The sequence below is a fragment of the Melospiza melodia genome, chromosome 15 (assembly GCF_035770615.1).
Source record: "Melospiza melodia melodia isolate bMelMel2 chromosome 15, bMelMel2.pri, whole genome shotgun sequence".
Classification (NCBI taxonomy): domain Eukaryota; kingdom Metazoa; phylum Chordata; class Aves; order Passeriformes; family Passerellidae; genus Melospiza; species Melospiza melodia.
In genome coordinates, this window is record NC_086208.1 from 1,847,411 (window position 1) to 1,869,775 (window position 22,365).

At 57.0% G+C, this 22,365-nt stretch overlaps 1 protein-coding gene across 2 annotated transcripts; it reads right to left on the reverse strand.

Moving 5' to 3' along the window:
- Positions 1 to 3,370: 3,370 nt before the first annotated feature.
- On the reverse strand, positions 3,371 to 22,363 carry SHF (Src homology 2 domain containing F). 2 transcript variants are annotated; one of them, XM_063169292.1, is made up of 7 exons: positions 21,893 to 22,363; positions 14,531 to 14,660; positions 13,211 to 13,420; positions 11,635 to 11,763; positions 8,603 to 8,774; positions 7,121 to 7,240; positions 3,371 to 4,170 (listed from the first exon to the last, which is right to left on the reverse strand). In XM_063169292.1, the coding sequence occupies exons 1-7, from the start codon at positions 22,361 to 22,363 to the stop codon at positions 3,984 to 3,986; spliced, it is 1,419 nt and encodes a 472-aa protein (XP_063025362.1). In that variant the 3' UTR covers positions 3,371 to 3,983. The 2 variants fall into 2 exon arrangements, with proteins under 2 accessions (XP_063025362.1, XP_063025364.1); XM_063169294.1 differs by lacking the exon at positions 11,635 to 11,763 and having other exon boundaries at positions 21,893 to 22,276.
- Positions 22,364 to 22,365: the final 2 nt, after the last annotated feature.

Consider the following 22,365-nt stretch of genomic DNA (forward strand, 5'->3'; position numbering starts at 1 on the left):
AGGGATCAGGAGCAAATTTCTCTCCTTTTCTCCAAACTCTGGCAGCTGAGCTGTTATCTGATCCTCCTGCAGATTGCTGTGCTTGGAGGCAAAACAGAGGGCACAGCACTCTCAGGGGTACCCAAGTAACTTCAGCATCCCTGGTTTCAAACTAATCACTGGGGTCAAAACCAATCATTGGGGTTTCAAACTCATCACCAGGCTGGGCCTCAAGGAACTGCTCCAGGCCAGAGGGCAGGAAGGGGGCATGGATGACAATGCCAGGGTTTAACCCAGCCCCACAAGGATCAGCTCTGGTTCTCTCCAGCCTCTGAGGTACCTGGCAGCCTCGATGACTTGTGCTGGGATGGTGATGTGAGGCTTGGCACTAACCAAAGGGTTTCATTTCTAGCAGGTGGGAGACATTAGGACAGAATTCAGTGAACACACCCCAGCTTCCCAGGTAGGCAAGCTCCAGTTCTGCCTTCTATCAGTCTTTTATCACTCTTGGTTGCCTCCATCCTGCAAAACTACATATTTTCATAGAATCATTAAATGGTTTGGGTTGGAAAGGACCTTAAAGCTCCTCTTGTTCCAATCCCCTGCCATAGGCAGGGACACTTTCCACTATCCCAGGATGCTCCAAGCCCTGCCTAACCTGGCCTGGAACACTTCCAGGGATCCAGGGGCAGCCACAGCTGCTCTGGGCAGTCTGTGCCAGGGCCTGCCCACCCTCTCAGCCAAGAATTTCTTCTTACCTCATCTAACCCTGCCCTCTTTCAGTTTGAAACCATTTTCCCTTGTCCTGTCACTCCAGGCCCTTGTCCAAAGTCCCTCTCCAGCTCTCCTGGAGACCCTGAGGGCACTGGAAGAAGCTTTAAGGTTTCCCTGGAGTCTTGTCCTCTCCAGGCCTCCCAGCCTGAGCTCCCCCAGCCTGTCCTCATGGCAGACAGCCCTGTGAGCACCATTTTGGCCAGTGAAGTGCAGGGCTGACACAGCCCCAGGCTGACCCAGAACCAGGCAGAGAGACACGAGGCCAGGGCTGCACCAGCTCAGCCCTGACCCCCTGCACAAGCTGTTCCAGCAGTGCTAATCCAATTACAAAACAAATTTCCTGCCCCATTCTCAGAGCTGCAGCATGCTGAACCAGGCCTGGGATTGTGGAGGGCTTTGTGAGGAACCAGCAGTGAATGGCAGAGGGAGGAGGGACACAGAGCACAGGCAGCTGGGAGCACATGGGGCACTGCTGGGACAAGTGGATTACAATTATTACAAACAAAGGTCTTTGGTCTAACTTTACACTCCCAACAGGGTTAACCTTAAAGCCACACAAGGTTGTTCATGCCCTTTTCCCTCCTGGGGATTAGCATCCTCATGAATAGGGATCCCTGTCACCTCTCTAGCCCTACTGGATGCCTGCCCTCAGCCACCCCATTCCCAAACAAAGCTCATTCAGTCACAGGATGGCAAAGGCAGCACTAAAATACCCTTTCAAGAGAACTTCAGTTCAAATTTTCTGGAGAGAAACTCCTGCTAGAACTGGAGTGATATATTTTTGGTGGTCAGGACAAAGGAAGGGGTTATTTCCCTTTATTTGGCATTGGTGAGACCATACCTGGATACTGTTTCCAAGTACATGAGGAGAGTCAGAGTCCTGCTGAGGATGGTCAGGGGCAGAACAAGGGAGTTTCACTTCTTTACCTGGAGAAGGGCTCAGGAGGGATGTGATCCCCACAGCAACGCCCAAGAGCCATTTTGCTGGAGCACCTGGACACCCAGCCCAGCTGCAGGCAGTGCTGCTGGCCCATGCCTGGCTCTGGGCAGCTCCTGCAATGCACACAGGTCTCATTCCTCATCCCTGTGCTCAGCAGGGATGCTCTGAGATGGAGCCAGCTGACTGAGCAGGATTCCACCACAAGGCTGCACAGCCAGCACTGCCTTCCAGGCACGTTGCTCCCTGCCACAGCTCCTCAGGAAAGCAGCCCCACGCTGTGGGGAGGGGCATGGACACAGGAACCCTCTTCTTTCCCACCCCAGCTTCCAAGAAGGCAGAGGATCCCCACGATGAGCTCTTTGCTGAAGGGGTGAAGCCCTTCACACTGCAGGGCTGTTTAAGTGCCACTTGAAACCTTCCAAGTGCAGAAAGGGCACCCAGATTTCTGCACCTCCAGCCCTTCCTGCAGGCTTTGGGTGCAAAGCCCTCCCACTGGAGTCACCCCCATCCCCAGTGGACAGAATGCCTCCCTGGGATGGGAGAGGCAGGCAGAGCTGCCAGCAGCCAGAGGCTGTAAGGAGACACCGGCCAGCTCGATCCAATGCCTTTTAAGGAGCGGCAGAGGCTGAGGCATCCTGGACCAACCCCCCAGCCTTGTGCAGCCTCCAGTCACGGGGTGCACTCACAGACCACACTGGCCATGCCCAACAGCCCCCAGAGCAGCTCAGAGCTGTGCAGGGCAGCCAGGACAGCTGTCTCTGTGCTAAGATCGAGTCTGAAAAACCCCAAACCCTGGTCAGCAGAGCAGGGTTCCTACAGAGGCTGCAGCACTCACCCACACAAAATCACAAAATCCCCCCAGTGCCATCAATCACCTCAGTGTCCCCCAGCAACCAGCAGGGACAGCTTCTTCCTGGCAGCAGGCACAAGGGAGGATGATGCTTTTACACAAAGCCTTCACCAGAACACTGCTAACTCATCCCACCAATTCCCCAGGGCTTTGCTCCACTAACAGAAAAGGTTTTGCTGGTCCAGTAGTGAATTTGCTGGAGAGCCAGCTGCAGAGAGCAGAGGGGAAAGGGAATGTGCTGCTGGGGAGTAACAGCAGGATGGAGCTGAGGCTGGATCATGGACAGAGGAAATGCGTGTGCATGGGTATAGGAGCAACAGCAGGAGCAAGGTGAAAAGGCAAGGATGTATGAAACAGTACAGAGCATCAGAGAAAGGTTCAGCCAAAAAAATAAAGAGGAGCAAGCTGGCCCAAAGACAAGGTGTCAGGAGACAAACAACAGGAGTGGAGCCAGTCATTTCTCAGAGGAGATCAGGAGCTCTGTGAAATTCAGAGACTTTGCCTAAGATTTCTGAGAGGTGAAGGAAAACAAGAAGGCAAAAGATCCCAAAGAGCACCCTCTTCTAACAGGGAGTAACAGGCAAGTCCAAAATCAGTTCATCACTGCCCACAAAGGCTCTCAAAGACATGGCAAGGACGTGACCACCAGCATCCTTTGTCCCCTGTGTCTCAGAGGGGACACTGGCTGGCCACACCAATCTCGGTGTATCCAACGGCACAGGCAAAATCAATTCCCTTAAAGCTCTTGTGTAACAAAATTTCCCTTTGCACTGTTTTGCTACACTGATCCCCCACTCAGGGGGGTGTGGGCACACAGTCCCATGAAGCAGGAGACAACCATGCACCGCTTTATTGGGCAGTGGTGCTGCACACATGGCCAAGGCCGGTCACTGTTCACGTTTGGCACAGGATGGCAGCGAGCACTGAGCAGGGGGCACTGAGGGCAGCCTGCCTGGCACTCTGCATGCCTCGCTGGCCCCAGGCAGGTCCTGCTCACCCCTGCCAGCCTCCTCACCTCGAGCACAGCCATTTGTCTCTCATGGGCAGAGCCAGGCACCCTCACGGAGGTACCTCAAGCCTGCTACCGGATGATTCATCCCCGTCCTCGCACACACTGCCCCCCTCCCTGGACTCTCCAAGGTCCCACTCCAGTCCTGGCATGCCAAGCTCTGCCAAGGAGGCAGGTGTGGAGGTGTGGACAGCCCCACTCAGCTCCTGGCACAGGGGGTCCTTCCAGTGCCACACCAGCACAAAACCAGAGCACGGGAGCCCCCGGGCGAGCAGGACGAGGGGCCCGGCCGCAGCAATCCCCGACGGCAGCGGCTGTGCCCAGCGAGCCGCCCACGGGCCTGGAGCCCATCCTGGGCACGGCGGCGCTCAGCCCTGGGGATGGGCCAGTTTGGGTGCAGCCAGCCTGGAGCCTGGCTCGTGGGGTGATCCCTATAGGGTACGGATGGCCACCGGGTACAGCAGGGACATGTGCTCGGCCCCCTTGATGGGCAGCTTGCGGCTGGCGTAGTGATGGATGATCTCGGGCACGCTGTCGAAGGGCGGGCTGTGCTGGCCCAGCACGTACTTGTTCTCCTGGGTCCGTGACAGCTTCATGTGCATGAAGCCCTGGCTGCTCCTGCAAGGACAGAGCAAGGCAGGGTTAGGGGGTAGAGCTGGCCCTGGCCTCCCCTCATCTCCTGATCCCCAACACAGGCAGCCTGCCCCTGCAGCTGAGGGGGACACTGCTGGCTCCTGTCTGCAGCCATGGCTCTGCTCCTGGCTGACTCCAACAAACCCCACAGAGCAAAGCAGGGACATGGCCAATGATGCTGCACGGTGCCCACCCAGGGTGTGTGTGGTAGGGAAGGCATCACTGCTGTAGGGTCACAGAGGGGTACTGGCTTTTGCTCCTTGCATGTGACAAAGCCCCTTTTTCTCTGGTTCTCACAAGATGCCCTCAGCTCGCAGATCTCCGGCCTCACCGTGGCAAACCAGGTTTTTCTCCTTTGGCCCACAGCCAAAGGATTTTTCCTTCCCCCTCTCCCCATGCCACCGCTGCAGGCTCCATAAAACCTGCTCAGCACAGCAAGAGCATTTCCCAGCACAGCACGGGCACGGAGCCACGGCAGGCTGTGCAGGCAGACCCTGCCACGAGCACCAATTCCAAGTGACGGACTAATGGCCCTGTTGCTATTAATTTGCGTCTCCGAGGAGAGCCACAGCCTGTCTGCAGCGTCTGGATTGCACATTATGGCAAAATATTGATGACTTAAAAGCAGACAGGACCTCATCAGTGATGCTGAGCTGCTTGGAGTGCTGCACAGCCCGGCCCCATCCCCCCGGCTGGAGAGGGGCCATAATGGACAGCCCAGCTGCATTAGCAGAATGGCTCTGCAATCCATTTAGAGACAGCAGCAAGGAGCCAGCTGTCCTGAGAGACAGCCACAGCCCCCCAGCATGGGCTGAGCAAAAGCAATAGCTTGGCTGTGTCTTGTGTCCCAGCTGGGAGGGAATGGAGTGCTGCCACACAGGAGCCATGGAGAGCTGACAGTGGCTGTGCTTAGCCCCAGGTGCTCCACAGGACTCTGCCACAAGCTCAGGGATGTGATGGGATCACACCCCCAGGGAGATGACTGAGGGAACAGGCTGCAAACACCAGCAGCCAGAACAGGGGGTGGGTGCTGCTCCTGCTGAGCACCTCTGCAGGCACAAGGAAGGACACAAAGCTTTGCAGTGTGGCCTCAGCCACTCTCTGGACTCTCCAAGCATCTGAGGCAATGACATGACCCTGTCCATGACAGCAGGGGGCTGCCCACCCTGGACCAGCCAGCACTGTCACAGCAGGGTTAAATCCTTCCAGCTACCTGACCTGCTCCTGGCTGCTCTCTCTTGTGCATATTTTCCTTTAAAGCAACACCAAAGTGCTTTAGGTCAGCATTGGAACGCTTTTCAGACCATCTCCTTGGCTGTGCCTCCTTCCCCAAGGAAAAAAAAAAAAGAGTTTAAAAAAACTAATAGAGAGAGCTGCAGACAGCCAGCTTACAGCTATATAAAAACATCCCAGGGGATTTTCCTTGAACAGGCTCTACAGAGAAAGGCAGTGGAGTAAAAATCCTGCTCCTGGGGCTGTGGGTTCTCCACAAACTCTGCAAGGACAGGCAATGCCCAGACAACTCCCTGAGGGGCTGGGGAAGGTGGGATATTGCTGCACACCATGGCAGAACCACACATGCCCTCTGAGAGAGGAGGATTTTGCCATAAGACTGAGGAGGATGGAAAAAGTAAGGGAAAAACTACTAAGAAACAGGTGGCTGGCTTGTGGGGAGGTGATGGAAAGCCACCTTTGGTGATGGAATGCCACCTTGGGTGATGGAATGCCACCTCCCAGGCTCTCCAACACATACCTGGCTAATGCCAATCCCAAGGCAATGGTGAGACCTCTTGCAGCTTCAAATGCAGCCCCCCAACCAGAAGAAGCTGTTGCTCCAAAATGGCTCACAAGCCAGGGGTAGGAAAAACCACAGAAAATTAAAATATCAGTAAAAATTCTAACCAAAAAAAAAGGGAAAGGAGGGAGCTCTTTCAGAAGGGTTTATTGGCTGATCTGAAAGCTCTAAATGAAGAAGGAAGAAAATGTATTTTCAATGGAGCTCCTGCCCTGCTTTGGTGCTGAAGGCAACAAAAAGAGTGAAAAAAATGTGAAGAGAGAGCAGTTTAATTCACAATTGTGCCACTGGGAAATAAACAGAAAGGCTGAAAGCCCTTGGGAGCAATGCAGGTAGAGAGACCAGTGGGGAAACTCAAAGTATACTGAGAGAAGCACAGGGTTAAGGGGCCTGTTGTTGGGCAGGGATAGCTGAAGTGCTCCATGAATACTTATTTCCCATCTGGCAGGAACAGAGCTAATATAGCTGTCCAGCAGCAGAGCAGGAAGGTATTTGCTCATCCATCATCATCTTCAGACAGTAACAGCTTTGATTTTGTGGATTTGTGCTGCCCCAAGAGCCAGGAAGGAGCTGTGGGCAGTTCCCCCCTGTCAGGACACATGCAGAGATGCTTCATGCAATTTTGGCATCCAGGGAATCTGGAAAACTTGGGGAGAATATAAAGATTCCCCAAAAACCACAAGCAGAAACCATGGTGTGCTGTGGGGATGGCAAAGCAGAGCAGGGCAAAGCCCTCTCTACAGCTGAGCAATGGACCTGTGGGCTGGGGAGGCAAAGATGGGTACCCACACTTCCATCAACAGTGGGCTCTTACAAACTTTCTTTTCCCATAAAACTAAGCTACAAAAAAAAAAAGGGGGAAACAAGAAAACAGAGCTGGAAGCTGTAACCAGACACATCTGACTGAGAAGTGAGGCACATCATTTGATCCATCTGAGGGATTATGAGCACTGCCAAGGAAGAGCAGCGGGCCTACAGATTTCCCCGAGAGATTTTTTTGGCGAGACACCAAACCAGAAACCTGTGCCACAGCCACAAGTAATCATCTCATATGGGCACAATTCACTTGGGGCACCCACCCAAGGCCACCTAAGGGTCACCTGTGCTGGGTGCACCCCCAGGCCTGGCAGGCTCACTCACTTGAGGGACAGGGAGAAGTCGTTCTTGCTGGTCTCGCTGTTGCGCACCAGGTAACTCGCCTCCTTGCACAGCCGCAGCAGCGTCTCCGCGTCCGTCCGGCTGATGGCCCCGTGGTACCAGCTGCAGGAGAGGGCACAGGGCACTGGCACGGGCTCTGCTGGGCACAGGGCACACCTGGCAAGGGCTCTGCTGGGCTGGGCACAGGGCACGGGCTCTGCTGGGCACAGAGCACACCTGGCATGGGCTCTGCTGGGCACAGGGCACACCTGGCACGGGCTCTGCTGGGCACAGGGCCCAGGGCACTGGCACGGGCTCTGCTGGGCACAGGGCACACCTGGCACGGGCTCTGCTGGGCACAGGGCACACCTGGCACGGGCTCTGCTGGGCTGGGCACAGGATACACAGCTGGCAAGGGCTCTGCTGGGCTGGGCACAGGGCACTGGCACAGGCTCTGCTGGGCACAGAGCACACACTGTGCCATCAGCTCTGCTGGGCACAGGGCATACCTGGCACGGGCTCTGCTGGGCACAGAGCACACACCGTGCCATCGGCTCTGCTGGGCACAGGGCACACCTGGCACAGACTCTGCTGGGCACAGAGCATACCTGGCACAGGCTCTGCTGGGCACAGAGCACACACTGTGCCAAGGGCTCTGCTGGGCCGTGCACAAAGCACACACCCTGGCAAGGGCTCTGTGCTGGGGCAGCAAGGGGACAGGGCTCTGCTGTGCTGGGCACAGGGCACACCTGCCAAGGGCTCCGCTGGGCTGGGCACAGGGCACTGGCAAGGGCTCTGCTGGGCACAGGGCACACCTGGCACGGGCTCTGCTGGGCACAGAGCACACACTGTGCCATCGGCTCTGCTGGGCACAGGGCACACCTGGCACGGGCTCTGCTGGGCTGGGCACAGGGCACTGGCAAGGGCTCTGCTGGGCACAGGGCACACAGCTGGCAAGGGCTCTGCTGGGCACAGAGCACACACTGTGCCATTGGCTCTGCTGGGCACAGGGCACACCTGGCACAGGCTCTGCTGGGCACAGAGCACACACTGTGCCAAGGGCTCTGCTGGGCACAGAGCATACCTGGCACAGGCTCTGCTGGGCACAGAGAACACACTGTGCCAAGGGCTCTGCTGGGCTGGGCACAGAGCACACACTGCCAAGGGCTCTGCTGGGCTGGGCACAGGGCACACACTATGGCAGGGGCTCTGCTGTGCTGGGCACAGAGCACACACCATGCCAAGGGCCCTGCCCTGGGGCAGCAGCAATGCCAGCACCTCCCCAGGGACTGCAGCCACACTCAGGGAGAGGGAAGGGGGTGGCATCACTGGGGTTGGGAGACAAGGGGCAGGGACAAACAGGCTGAAATGTGGGGCCAAGGAAGAAAGAAGGGCCAAGGGTGCCCCGGGGATCCTCATGGTGTGGCCACAGGGCTCCCTGTGCAGTGGGAGGGTTGGCAGCCATGCTGGGCAGGCAGGACTCACCACTGGCTCTCCAGGGGCAGGGCAGGGTCGATCCTCTCCCCAACAAAGGGGCCAGGCTCAGCTGTCAGTGTCTTTGTGTTCTTGAGGCTGCTGGAGCCGTGCCTGAGGACAGCCCTGGCCTTCTCCTCCCTGCAGGGCGAGGTGCGGCCATACCCCAGCCCCTCCGAGGGACCTGCAAGACAGACAGACAGACAGACATCACAGGCTGGGATCAGAACTTCCCCTGGCAGGAAGAGCCAGAGCCACTTACATCACACTGGGTCACCCCACACTGCCCCATCCCCCTGGCCTAAGCAAGGGCAGGGCAGCTCTTGGGCTCACTGCAGTGCCCAAGCTGCAGCCAGTAGCTGAGCCCATGGAAGACATTTCCAGGGAGGCTTCAAAAGCTCAGGAGGTTTTGCTGATGCAAAAATAGATTCAGTGGCTGTGGCACAGGGTTAAGTGAGATACAGCAAGAAGAGGTTCCCCAATCTCAGAGGAAGAGGGGATAGATGGAGCTAAAGGAAGCTGTCAGTTTGGAACCAATGGACACATTCTGCTGGCACAAACAAACGGGGTGAAAAAACAATTCCTCAAGGTGGGAAGGTGATATTTGGACTGCAGGTACCTCCCTGACACTGCCACCTGCCTGTCACCAGCCCAGCCACAGCAGGAGTGCGGGGCATTGACTGAGCTGTGCCCCAGGGACCTGGCCTCCCACTGCCTGTTATTTCCACGCAGGATGATTTCAGCATTAACAATATCAGCTCTCCTTCCTCCCAAGAGTTCATTATTGCTCCCTGTACCACCAATCCCCTTGCACAAATTACTTATTGATCAGGCAGAGCTGCCACAGTGTGGGGCTGCCAGGGGCTGACACTGTGGCAGCACAGTCACTCTGGAGGTGGCTGAGCCCAGAAATGCCCTAGGACTATTGGAATGCCCCAGACAGAACAACCCTTCATGCTCCCTGGCTGCTGGAGGGGGAGGTAAAAAATACCAGAGGGATGTTTTCCTCTCCAGCAGGGCATCCTCTGAGGCAGCTGTTTGAGTGATACCTTTTCCAAGCCCTGTGCAGGTGAGCAGGACTCAGCCCCCCAGCACTGCAAGGAGGGGAAGGCAGCCATGGCATAACCCCCCCTGAGCACAGCCCAGGGAGGAGATGCCTGGCATTGTGGCTTGACAAGCCCTGCTTCTGCAGCACTCTGGCTTTTTACCAGCCATGCTCCCCTTGTACATCACACACAGGCTTCAATTTCAACTCATCACCTTAAAAAATTGGGGCAATCATTAAAAGCCAGGCAATCAAACAGCCCAAGTGTTTGCTGGCGGCACAAAGTCATTGTGTTCCAGGCTCAAAAGAAATGCATTGCACCTGTCAGAGGGAGACAGAGGCAGGTGCATGATTAAACAGGATATTAAAAACAAGCCCTTAGGAGGAAGAAGACATCCTTCAAGACGTTCAAGTCACCCCCAGACATGGGAAATAGAAAATGAGACAAAATTCTGGCAAGATAAACTTAATACAACAAAGCAAGGCAAGTCAGAGGGGGAAAAAAAGAGACCCTGTGTTGCTAAAACCAGGAAAAATGACAAAGTGATGTGTTCATCAGGAGCAGGATGCATGTCAGAGCCACTGTGGGGATAATAAATGAGAGGGGAAGAGGGGAGCCTGCATAACAAAGAGATCCATTTCTCTCGACACCTGCACTCACTGCAGGAAGAGGATCAGAAAATTCCCACCTGCCAAGACCTTTCTTCTTGAGGAGTGATCTCAGCCTGCAGCTCCCCTGGGGCTTTGGGAAACACCCAGCAAAGCCCTGGCAGAGCAGCCAGGGCTCTCGAGTGCCCCCACAATAAGGCATCCCCTGCAGCCTGTGCTCAGGCCCACCCAGGAGGCAGCAAAGGCCACTCTGGCTTTTATCTTATGGAGCTCTGCAGGGATCTGGGTAGCTGCAGATAAGGGAATCAGTCATGTGCAGCTGGCACTGCAGTGAGTGCCCACCTGGACAGCACCAGTGACACACAGGAAAAGGCACAGCCTGCATCCCAGCTCCACACTGGTAACAACCCAGTCATGGCTTTCCACAAACTCCCCCCACCTAATGCTCTTGGCAAAATCCTAATTCACCACAGCATAAGAGCAAGGTCCTTGAAATATTAATAAAGGGTTAAAAGAGAAGCAGCAATATTTGGCTTTCATAAGTGAGACTGCCAGCAGCATCCAAAGGGGATTTACTCAGGGGCTCTGTGCTCAGCACACAAAAAAAGGTTTCACAGCAAGGCAAACCTGAGATGACAAAGTGTACCTGGGAGATTTGGCTGCTCAGGATAGCAAAGAAAGAGTGGAGAATCCACAGGGACCTCCTGACACTAAGCAGCAAGGTAATAAAGCAGCAGAGGAAACGGAGCAGTGCTAAATAATGAAGAGGGGAAAAAACAGCCCCAGCTTCAGCACTGGGATCTGAATTAGCTGCTAACACACCTGTAAGGGACCTGGGCATTAAAAAATCAGTCAATGAAAGAAAACATCACCTAAATACTCAGTACAGTTGTTGAGAAGACCTTAACAGCAGCCATCAAATGTTGGGAATTCAGAGGCAAAGAGGAGAGAACAAAAGGGACAGTAACAACTCTGCCATGCCATGGAATAATGCCCCAGAGCAGCTCTGCTGCTGAGAGCTGAGGCACCAAAGAGACAGTGCCTCTGCAGCAGAAAATACAGCAGGACAAACACCTGGGGTCCAGCACAGGACAACTGAAGGGCCAGGAGGAGCTGGAGAGAGCAGAGGAGGAGCTGGGGAGGGCAGAGGAGGAGCTGGAGAGGGCAGAGGAGGAGCTGGGGAGGGCACAGGAGGAGCTGGGGAGGGCACAGGAGGAGCTGGGAGAGGGCAGAGGAGGAGCTGGGAGAGGGCAGAGGAGGAGCTGGGGAGGGCACAGGAGGAGCTGGGGAGGGCACAGGAGGGGGTTCACGTCTGGCACTGCCCAGGGCAAGCCCCGAGGCAGCCCAGCAGTGCAGAGTCTCGGACACGGCGCTGGCACGCAGGACCCACCATTGGCGTCTTCGTAGCTGTGCTGCGCAGGGAGGGGGGCCCCGGGCTCCCCATCCGGGGGGCTCTCACTGCTGTCCAGCTGTCCCACCGGCGGGGGCCATGGCAGGTCTTTAATGACCTTGATTTCAACTGGATGGGGGGTGGGGAGGGTGTGGGAAACAGAGAGAAAGAGAGAGAAAGAAAGGGTTTAGAAAAAACCATCAGCAACACCAGAGACCCACAGAGAAGGAGAACAGTTGTGGGGGAAAAGACCTCAGGATTCCCAGGAGCCCTACATCAGCTTGGCCATCTCATCCCCTCCACAGTACCAAGCAGGGACGGGCCTGAGGTGGGGCACATTCCCAACAGAGAGACCCTGCTCCACCCTCTCTGGGGTTTGGGGGAGCCTGCAATCACCCCATTCCACATACTTGTCTGTCTGGGGGTCTTGACCAAGTATCCCATTGCCATCTGTCCTGCCTGTGCATCTGTCCTGCCATAGGTACCTCCCAGTGACCCACAGGGTGCACATTTCCCTGCCAGGCACCAGTGGGTTGCAGCCTTGTGCCAGTAGCAGCTGCCCATCAGCGGAGGTCTCATGGACCCCTTGGCATCACTGGAGAGAAAAAATACCCCACAGAACACAGCAGCATGTGCCCTGGCTTCACAAAAAAATGGGCAGCAGGCCCCACAGCGTGGCCCAGGGAACAGCAACCTGACTCCCTTGGGACTCAGAGCAGGCCTGAAGCACCCTGGCCAGCAGCCACATGTGAGCCAGACCTGTGAACACACCACCTCCACCCAGGGATATCAAGTAAAGCAGCTCATCCAGAGCACAGACACCTCAGCACAAACCCAGCCCAGCAGAGCACTGTTCCATGATGGAGCCTGACACACCAAACCCTTGGCACAGGGTGCTGTGGGACCTGTACCCCAAGCACAAGTGACACTGTGACACTGAGCCCAGCACACACATCGCCCAAACCCAAAGGGTGAACCACTCCCCAACCCCAAAGTTCCACGTCTCTCTGCCATCATCTCCACACAGTGGCACCAGCCTGAGCACCCTCAGCAGCAGCTGCAGCACAGCCACACAATGCTGCAATTAAAATGCATCCTAGATAAGAGCGCAGCAATTAGGCAGCAGCGGCAAGGAGCCAGTGCTAATGCACAGCATGGATTTCCTCATTACCAAACACAAACACAATCGATCCCACAGCATGGATAAATAGGTCAGGGGGCTGGATGAAGCCTCCTTGGCTATCCTCCTGCCCTGAGGAAGGAAGGATGTGCTTGAGCCCGGGGTTGAACCCAGCCCTGCAGAGCAAGGTGTTAATTTGCACCAGAGGCTGTGATCGGTCAGAGCATGGCAGAGGCAATGGGAGAGAGGTGTTGGACAGGTTACCAAGGCAGATCTGTCCATCACTCTGTCCAGCCTGGCTCCCTGCTCAGAGAAACAGCTTCTGCAAGAGCACAATACTCCCTGAGCTATGACAATGCACAGACCAACATTACTGACCCCTAGAAGATGAAGCAATCCCAAAGATCCAGCTTCACAAAAAGTGTTGTTTGCTTTATGGCTGCTCCCATCGCTCACCTGCAAAGGCTTTGGAGATCCTCTCCTTCTTCCATTCCCAGGGCTGGTCATATTCCTCTGGTGGCCTCTCATCATCCTCAGGCAGCCGGGACTCCCTGGGCCTGGGGCAGGCCGAGCAGTCGCTGTCCGTGTCCAGCACAGGCTCATAGGGGGTGTCATAGAGGGGCAGCGGCCGCGCGGGCGCCTCCCGCAGGCCCTTCTGGCGAATCTCTGCCCACACAGGAGGGAAAGGACCATGAGCCTTCTGCCAACACAGCCATGGTCCCCCCCAAAACGGTGCTAGATAACAGGGATCAGTGTCACTCGTGGTGAAATGGGGCAGGGAGCACCAGCACAGGCTCATAGGGGGTGTCATAGAGGGGCAGCGGCCGCGCAGGCGCCTCCCGCAGGCCCTTCTGGCGAATCTCTGCCCACACAGGAGGGAAAGGACCATGAGCCTTCTGCCAACACAGCCATGGTCCCCCCCAAAACGGTGCTAGGTGACAGGGATCAGTGTCACCCATGGTAAAATGGGGCAGGGAGCATCAGCAGATGAGGAGACAGCAAGCAGCTGCCAGGAGCAGGAGCACCAAGATGCCCACAGCCCACTCCTGGCAAAACGGGGACAGAGTGCCCTGAGCCTGATTTCCTGCAAGCAGTGAGGCTGGGCTTCTCCCCTGGACCCCCAGAGTGGTTGGTTTAATAAAATGCCCATCCCTCAAGCAAAACAAAGTCTCTCCCACAGGCACAAGCAGTCTCTCCACTGCTTGCTGGTTTTTCCAAGAAACATAATGGACTACTTGAAAAAGCCACATGAGCTTTCCAGAAACCACTTACTCCAGGCAAACCACAGAGCTGCAAAGCAGAGGCAGAGCCAGCATGGTGACCCTGAGCACTGCCTTCAGGAGCACATGCTCCCAGCTCACCACAGCTTTCCAGCCCCACACAGGCCCACTGGGGGCCCTGCTGCTGCAGCAGGCACTGCATGTTCTGGCCCAGTCAGTCCTAACTGAATTAAACAGCTCCCACATCCATCTTAGTTTTAAGCCAGATGCATGGAATGTCAGGTCTCTCCTGACTCCACCTGGCAACTGGGGTCCTGGGGGACAGCACCTCAGGGAGAGATGTGCCTGTAGTGCTCAGACAGTCTTTGCATGCTCCTGCAAACCCAGTGCACAAGGATAAAGCTGGGAAAATTCGCCTGCAAAATGGCTGTCCCCCACCAGAACCATCACCCAGGTTTGCCTCGTGTGGGGGCTGCAAGGAACAGAGTACAGTGGCCACCAAACTCGGGGACCAGAGGTGTAAAGAGTGGCCTTTGTGTGACACCTTCCACCTTACCAGCCATCATCTTCTGGGCTTCATAGGGCTCCATATATCCATCATTCTCCATCACCTTCTCCAGCCCTGCCTGGCTGCCTGCCACCTGTGCTGCATCAAAGGGATCTGCATAGTCCTCCAGAACAGCCAGCTGGAACAGGGCAAGAACAGGAAAAGGGTTAAGGCACTCTCTGCCTTTACTGGCAGGTGGAAGGCAGAGCCCACCATGAGCTCCTCCAGCAGCAAGAGAACCCAAACCCACACTGTGGCAGCCCTGCAGAGCCCTGCAGGCAGTGACAGCTTTCCAGGCACCAGCAGTTGGCTGTGGAAATGCTCCAGCCTTTGTCCTGAAAGCTGAGATGGAGCCAAGCAGAGCAGAAGGCAGCTCTGCCCCTCCCTCAGCACCAGGCCCCACCTGCCAGCACCCACACGCATGGCCTGGCTGGTGCCCACTGCAGCACAGGGCTGCCAGCAGGGCTGTACCCCTCCATGGCACACACATGCTCTCCTACACAGCCACAGGGTGGACAAGGGGCACAGATCCCAAACACGGGGTGTCAGCTGGCACTGGCACAACTAGGAGCTCACTGCTGATTTTCCAGGGCTCCTGTGCACTCATTTGAGGAGCTTTTCTTACAAAAAAGCTAAGAATAGCCTATGGCTTCCTCTCCAGAGCACCCCCAGACACATCCCAAGTTAAGTCAGACAAGATAGAACCTTCCTCCAGGAAGCCAAAGCAGGAGCTCCTCAAGTGCCAGGTCACAGGGTCAGCACTAAATTCCTGAGATTTGCACTTATTAGTGAAAGGGATCCTGCAGTAGGATATGGGGCATGTCCCAGAGCTCAATCCCCTCCAGCACTGCAGCCACATGCCTGCTCTAGCATCTCAGCAGCTTCCCATCAGAGCACCCCATGACATGGCCCTGCAGGCCCCAAGAAGCCTGGAGCTGTACACCCACCTCCACCCCAAAGCCTGCTCCCAAAGTGGGGCCAGGCAAATTTCCAGCAGCAATCAAATGTACCCAAGCACCCCCCAGGACACACACCCCCAGCTTGGGGGGATTTGCTGCCACAAAAAGGGCTGTGCAGATGTCCCACAGCAAGGACCAAATGTCCCAAGCATGGTGTGGCACCCACCTGGTGCCAGGCTCCATCCTCACCACGATGCTGCCCTGCTGCTGGCCAGCCACGGGGACCATGGCTGCTCACACATCCCTCTGCAGCTCCAATAATCAGCTCAAAACAAAAGATTTCTCCCTCCTTCCTGAGCAAAATGCCCAACAATAGCCTGTGACAGAAAGCCCAGCAGGAAAAGGGAACAGGAACTGGAACTGTAAACATCTCCATGCAGTCCCAAGGCTTGGCATCCCTGTGAGCTACATGAGGCTCCGTGCCTGGCTCACCAGCTCCTCCCGAAATGTCCCAGCTCCATGGGGCATGGGGAACAGGCTCAGCTCTCAAACCAAATGTCCCAGCTCCATGGGGCATGGGGAACAGGCTCAGCTCTCAAACCAAATGTCCCAACTCCATGGGGCATGGGGAACAGGCTCAGCTCTCCAAACCAAATGTCCCAGCTCCATGGGGCATGGGGAACAGGCTCAGCTCTCCAAACCAAATGTCCCAGCTCCATGGGGCACGGGGAACAGGCTCAGCTCTCAAACCAAATGTCCCAGCTCCATGGGGCACGGGGAACAGGCTCAGCTCTCAAACCAAATGTCCCAGCTCCATGGGGCATGGGGAACAGGCTCAGCTCTCCAAACCTGGTCCCTGCATGCCAGGGCACGAGCATTGCTTGTGGTCACCCCCAGACTGCCCCAGAGGAGCAGAACAGGGCTCACACGTGGGAGCTGCAGGTGCTCTCTCTCCCCTCAGCAAGGCAGCAGAGCACAGGTGGTGTCAGAGCTCCACCCCAGGCAGGGGCAGTGAGCCAGGACAGGGCTCAGGAGCAGCCAGCCCCAGCTCTGCAGGGGGAGACAGGCAATCTGCTCTCACCTCCATCATCCCAGGGGTGACAGGCATCACTCAGGCCCCAGCAAGCACTGGGGACACAAAAGAGCACAGCTGAGCCCAGGGTCTGCAGCCCTCTGCAGGGCTGCTTTCCCCAGGGCAAACACAAGTCCCTGGTGACTCTGACAGCTGCTTGGCCAAGCAGGACCCGCTTCCCACTGCTGCCTGAGAGATCTCAGTGAGGCTGCTCCAGACAGGACACCCCATGGCCTCTCCCATAGAGGCTCTTGCTGCACCTCAACCCCTGTGACAGCAGCAGCACCTTCACACATGTGCTCCAGACAATGGCATGGGCATGCCAGCAGAGTCCCTGCACACACAGATGCACCAGCTCAACAGCCAAGGTGGGTGACTGGGCTGTGCCATGCTCAATGCTAACTTTAGCAGAGCTCTCGTGGCTCCAAGCATGCTGGGGGGCTGTGAAATGCAGTTTGCTGACCCTCCTGGGGTTAGCTGTCTGTTCCTCAGGCCCCAAGCCCAACCTGACCACATTCAAACCTGCCATGAACCCCCTTTCCTAGACAGGCACAGACCCATCGTGCTGCTGGTGCCAGTCCTGGACCCTCCCTCTGTACCACACACAGCAGCTCCAGACAGGGCCAGGAGGCTTCCCTGCATGCAGTGGTCACTGTCAGGGAATCACTAAGGCTGGAAAAGACCTCCAAGACCATCAAACCCTTCCTTATTTCCGTATTTCCAAATGTATTTCCTTGTGTTTAGGCCTGGCTCCCCAGGGAGGAATGCACAAGCTCCAGCAGGCTCACAGAGTGGCCCCACACAGATGCTTCCAGGTCTAGAAAGAAGAGGATGGTGGAGAATCTAACAGGTTTCTGTCAAGACCCCTAAAACTGGGTATTTTGCCTGCAGAAGTTTGCAGAGGCACTCAGCAGAGATTAGATGGATTTTGTTGGTAGAGGATGTGGTTTGCTGGGTTCAGTTTGGACCCAGAGCAAATGGCTCTGGTTAGAGGCAAGCTCCTTGGGTTTGGGGGAATTTGCCACACTGGTTTGCTTCTCCACTGCCTCAAGGATGCCACTTGATAGGAGCAAGGTCTCCCAACTGCAGGGTGATGAGAACATAAATCCATGTGTTTTTCACGTGGTCAGATATTACAGCAGAGAGCCACAGAAAAGGTGGGAAGGGAATTTCTGCCTCCAGGAGCATCACAACCTCAGGATGGACAAGCAAGCCCACGAGAATGGTGCCTCAAGCCCCAGGACTGAGGGGCTGGAGGCTCCAGCCAGTGCCAGGAGTGGGGCAAACAGCAGGGATCCTGCAATCACTGGGCACATCCTAATGCCCTTGCACAAGGGGCTGTACCACGGTTGCCCAGGAAACTGAATCTCTGACATTTCCTAATCCGAGTTCTGGACTTTATGAGCCACGCAGGGCTCTCAGCAGCAGCCACAGTGCAAACTGCTGCTCCCAAGAGAGGGAGGGGGCACAGCCCTGGCAGGGCAGCTCACAGGGGTGCCCTGAGCCCCCCACACTTTGCTCCAAGGCCAGGCATTTCCATGCTTTGCTCATGTTCCACGTTGCTGAGAGAGCTGCTCGCTGCCTGCTGATCCCAGCACACGGCTGTGGAGGCATTGCCTGCTCGCACAGAGCACAAGCTTTGCTAGATTTGAAATATTTTGGGTGCAAAGCAAAAGCATGATGTGCAAAGCCACCATCCCAGGGCAGCTCTTGGTGCAGACCAGTCCTTCAGGGAGCAGCCAAGCACCACTGGCACCTGGACACACATCCTGCTTGAGCACAAGTGTTTTTCACATGTTTATCTGCCACAGCAATGCACACTCAGACCCCTGCTGCAGCACTGAGGCTGGTCTCACTCTATTGTACATGCCAACAACAAGGGGGGGGGGGGGAAATCAAAACAAAATTAATGCAAAGAACCAAATCATCACTGGGTTCTCACAGTCAAACAGCTTTTATGCTGCCCACCAGTGAAGGTGACAGATCACAGCTCTTCAAGAGCATTCACAGCTCAGACACCAAAATCCCGGGGCAGAGCTGGGGTTCTTTGTCCCAGAAACATTCTACCTGCCACCACAAGATGTTCTACTCCACACAGAGGATTGCAGAGGATTCCTGGGGAGATCCTCCCCCTTAAAAACGAGTTTCCTGCCCTAGAGGTAAAGCACATTTGGGGTCTCCTCAGAAGATTGGGTAAATAAATCGCACAAACTCCGTCAGGTGCAAAATCCCTCCAGTTTTACACATCTGGCAGCTGGGCTTTTGGCAGACACGGGAGCCAAACCCAAAAGCAAACACAGAGCTGACCTCCCAAGAAGGGTCTGGTGCAGGGCCCCCAGGGACAGGTGGGCTGGGCAGGGCGCTGGGGCTGCAGCCGTGGCACAGGGGAGGGCACACACACAGCACGGCATCGGCAGCGTGTCAGATGACTCAGATGGAGGAGCTCTGGCAGGAAGGACACACACCCAGGAGCTTCCTGAGCGGCTGTTCCCACACCCTGCAGCACTGAGCCTGCACTCCCAGCAAGCACAGCACACTGCTCCTGCTGGGCACAGGACAGAGGCGTCCTCAGGCAGATCCCCCTGTCCATCTCTGATTATTCTTCTCATGGCTTCCTCAGCATCTTGGTAACTCAGATGGAAAGTACTGATCATTTAAGGTCAAAACCACAGAGCTGAACTAAGTGAATCCTACTCGGTCTCTGAGTATCTTTTAATTTAGCCTGAAAAGAAACCAGGTTTGTGTCACAGACATCTTTTTATGAAAAATCCTTTCCTTAGGATTTTTTCCTCCTGAGAAGCTGAGAGGCCTCAGGAACAAATGTAAACAATTATTATCAAGCATGCCCTGGGTGCAGGCAGTGGCAGGTCCCTCAGTGCATCTCTCCCCACTGGTGCTGCTTCTTGCGCCTAATCCAAACCCAGCAGGGACAGCACCTCCAGAGTGTCCAGCTGGCTCAGGTGAATGGCACAGGGCCAGTCCATCGCCCACTGCTGTGGGGAAAGGCCTGGCACACCAAGCAGGCCGAGGAGGACGTGTGCTGTCCACACCATTTCCAGCAGAGTTTGGAAAGCAGCACAAGCCACGGCAGAGCTCGCTGCAGATCCCACTGAAGGGGCAAAGATGTGACAGATGTGCTACAGCAGCAAAGCATGGTGCAGCCCAGGCAGGAGGGATTCCTGTACCAAGATGTTCCTGCCCTTTCCATTCTCCAGAAGAAACACGACAGCTACAGCAGGCACAGGGTGCCCAGGGAGCACAGTCAGCCCCCAGCCACAACAAACCACACGGTCTCAGCCAAACCACACAATCAGCAACCAGGGACTGCTCTGCCCACTTGTCTCCATCCTAATCATCCCCACTTGGAAGGGCTGCATATTTTATTAGAATGATTTTCCCCATCTATCATTAACAAAAGCCCTCTCTGCTCCAGCAGCTCTGTCTGTACACAGAATTGTGCTTCTCCTTCAATCTCCAGCATCACCACAACCTCAGGGGTCTGCAGCGTCAGTCCCTGCAGCAGGCAGGGAACAGTGCCCACAGCCTCCTGCTAAGCCTGTGAGCACTGAGCCCTGGGCACAGCCATCACCTCAGCTGAGGCTCCAGCCAGCTTGACACCACCAAGAGCAAGGGTCACAAGCATAAGTAACCCCCAGCAGGCACTTCCATCCTCCTGTACCACCTTCAGGAAGAGCCTCCATGATGCTGGAGCTGTTGGGGAACCCTCCCACTGCTCAGCCCAGTGGATGAGAGCTGCAAAGGGCTTTTCAGCCCAACACAGCTGCTCTACATGGTGGATGCTCCCTGGCTCCTCCAGGAAAACTGTATTAATGGACAGCTGCAAGCGCTATCAAATATTTCCACTTTTAGTCCGGTTTTGCCCAGGCTCTGGAGCTCTGTGTCCATCACATATAAGAGCCCTAAAGAATTAGAAGTCTCCTCCCTACAGTGGCATGCAGGAGACCATCAGTAATCTAATCACTGCCTATCTTGGAAAAATGAAGGGTCTTCAGCCTAGTGCCGTTTGAGCACAGCTTCCGACTTTTCTCCAAACTCCTCAGGTTCTCCCCAACCTTTGGGTCCCCAAACAGCCTGACTGTACCTGTCAGCAGTCCCTGCTTCCTTCAGCCCTGGCTCAGCCCTTTGCACATCACAGCCTGAGTCCACACGCTCCTGCTCTGATCCTGCAACACATGTTCCAGACAAAAAACCATCCAGACTGCCTCAGCAAACCACAGCACCACGGTGGCACCTCTGCTCCCTATCCCCCCTGCCACCCTCCTCATCCCCCTCTGCTGCCTGCAGCAGCCAGTTCACCCAGCTCACAAGGGGAGCTCTGCTGGGCCACTCGAGAAATCTCCCAAAAGCAATTACTCAGTACAGGCAACTTCCCAAGATCCACCAGCAACAAGTTTTTCTATCTGCTTAAAACATTCCCTAGCAGATTTTTCCCGGTGCTCATTTCATTGTGCCGCCCGGCAGTGCCAGGACCACGGATGGCATCGCTGACTGTATCCGCGATTCCCTCCGCCAGCCAGATCTGCAATCCCGTCGAGTTCGCCTGACAAGCCCCGTCTTGCAGGCGGCAGCGCTAGCGGGCACTAATTACCCCCTCCTGCCTTTATTTGCGCAGTCCCCGCATCAGCCTCTCCTCCGAGAGCGAGGCCCGGCACCGAGGGCCGCAGCCCCGCTCGGGCTTATCCTCCAGCAGGTCCGGTGCCACTCAGAGCCCGTGTGCCATGGGGAGCTCCTGCCTCTCACCGGGGATGTTTCTCGCCTGCCTGGCAGCTCCAGGCTCTGCTCTCAAGCCTGGAGAAGCCGGCGGGGGGGGGGGGGGGCGGCAGACAAAGAGGCGCTGAAGCTCCTGACAAAGCAGCACGGCATCTCTGGGGGTCCGGCCGCCGCCGCTGGCACGGGCAGCCCGGGCAGGCGGGCAGGGGAGATCCGCCGGGCACGGAGCGCTGCGAGGCCCAGGGTCAGCGGCCCCGGCCTCGGAGGGCACCGCAGACAGTGCTGCGCTCCTCGGCTTCCCGCTGGGGATCGTATCTGCTGCCCGCGGGAGCCGCAGGAGAAGCCGTGGCCGCCCCCGGTGCCGCTGACGTGTGCCCGGCATGTCGGGGCTGCCGGGGCACAGGGGAACGCGACACGGGAGCCCCGTGGAGCCCGGCCGGGCCCCCCCGGGTGCTCGAGGATCCCAACCCCGCTCCTTACTGCGGTGCCAACAGTCTGGCGGGACCACCGGGGCCATCTCTGTGACAGAGAAGCTCAGGCGCCACCTGCCCCGAGGGTCCCGGTACTGCCCCTCACGGCAGGGGCCGAGGCTTCGGGCGGTCACTCGGGACCCCGCAAGTGGCGGGATAGCGCGGGGAGAGCACCGGGGCCCCGTGTCCGGGCACTCACCTCCTGTGGCGGCTCGTCGGGCGCTTCGGGACCGGCCGAGGGCGAGCTGGGGGCAGCCGGCACCGGCGGCGGCGGCGAGGGGCTGGCGGGCACCTTTTCCACCGCCTCCACCTTGATGAGCCGGTGCTTGGGCGAGACGTAGCGGGGCCCGTCGGGGGCGGCGGCGGGCGGCGGGCCGCTGTAGGGGTCCTCGAAGTCGCGCTCCTTCTGCAGCCGGTAGGCCGCCACGATGTCGGGCTGGGCGGCGGCCAGCGGCTCGGCCGCGCCCCCGGGCGGCAGGGGCGGCTGAGGCGGCGGCCCGGCGCGGTAGTCGGGCTTGGGCGGCGCGGGCGGCGCGGGCCGGGCGCTGCGGAAGCCCAGGTGCTCGCGGAGCCAGCGGGCCATGGTGCCCACGCACTGCGGGGCCCCGCCGGCCCCCGCCCCGCCGCTGCAGCCGCCGCGCTCCGAGCCGGCCGCTCCGCTCAGCAGCATCG

Coding starts and splice junctions, on each gene's coding strand:
- SHF (XM_063169292.1), bottom strand. CDS start 22,363: ATGCTGCTGAGCGGAGCGGCCGGCTCGGAGCGCGGCGGCTGCAGCGGC. Junction 13,421..14,530: donor AGCCCAGAAGATGATGGCTG/GTAAGGTGGAAG, acceptor CTGTGTGGGCAG/AGATTCGCCAGAAGGGCCTG. Junction 11,764..13,210: donor GATCTCCAAAGCCTTTGCAG/GTGAGCGATGGG, acceptor CCCCCCATCCAG/TTGAAATCAAGGTCATTAAA.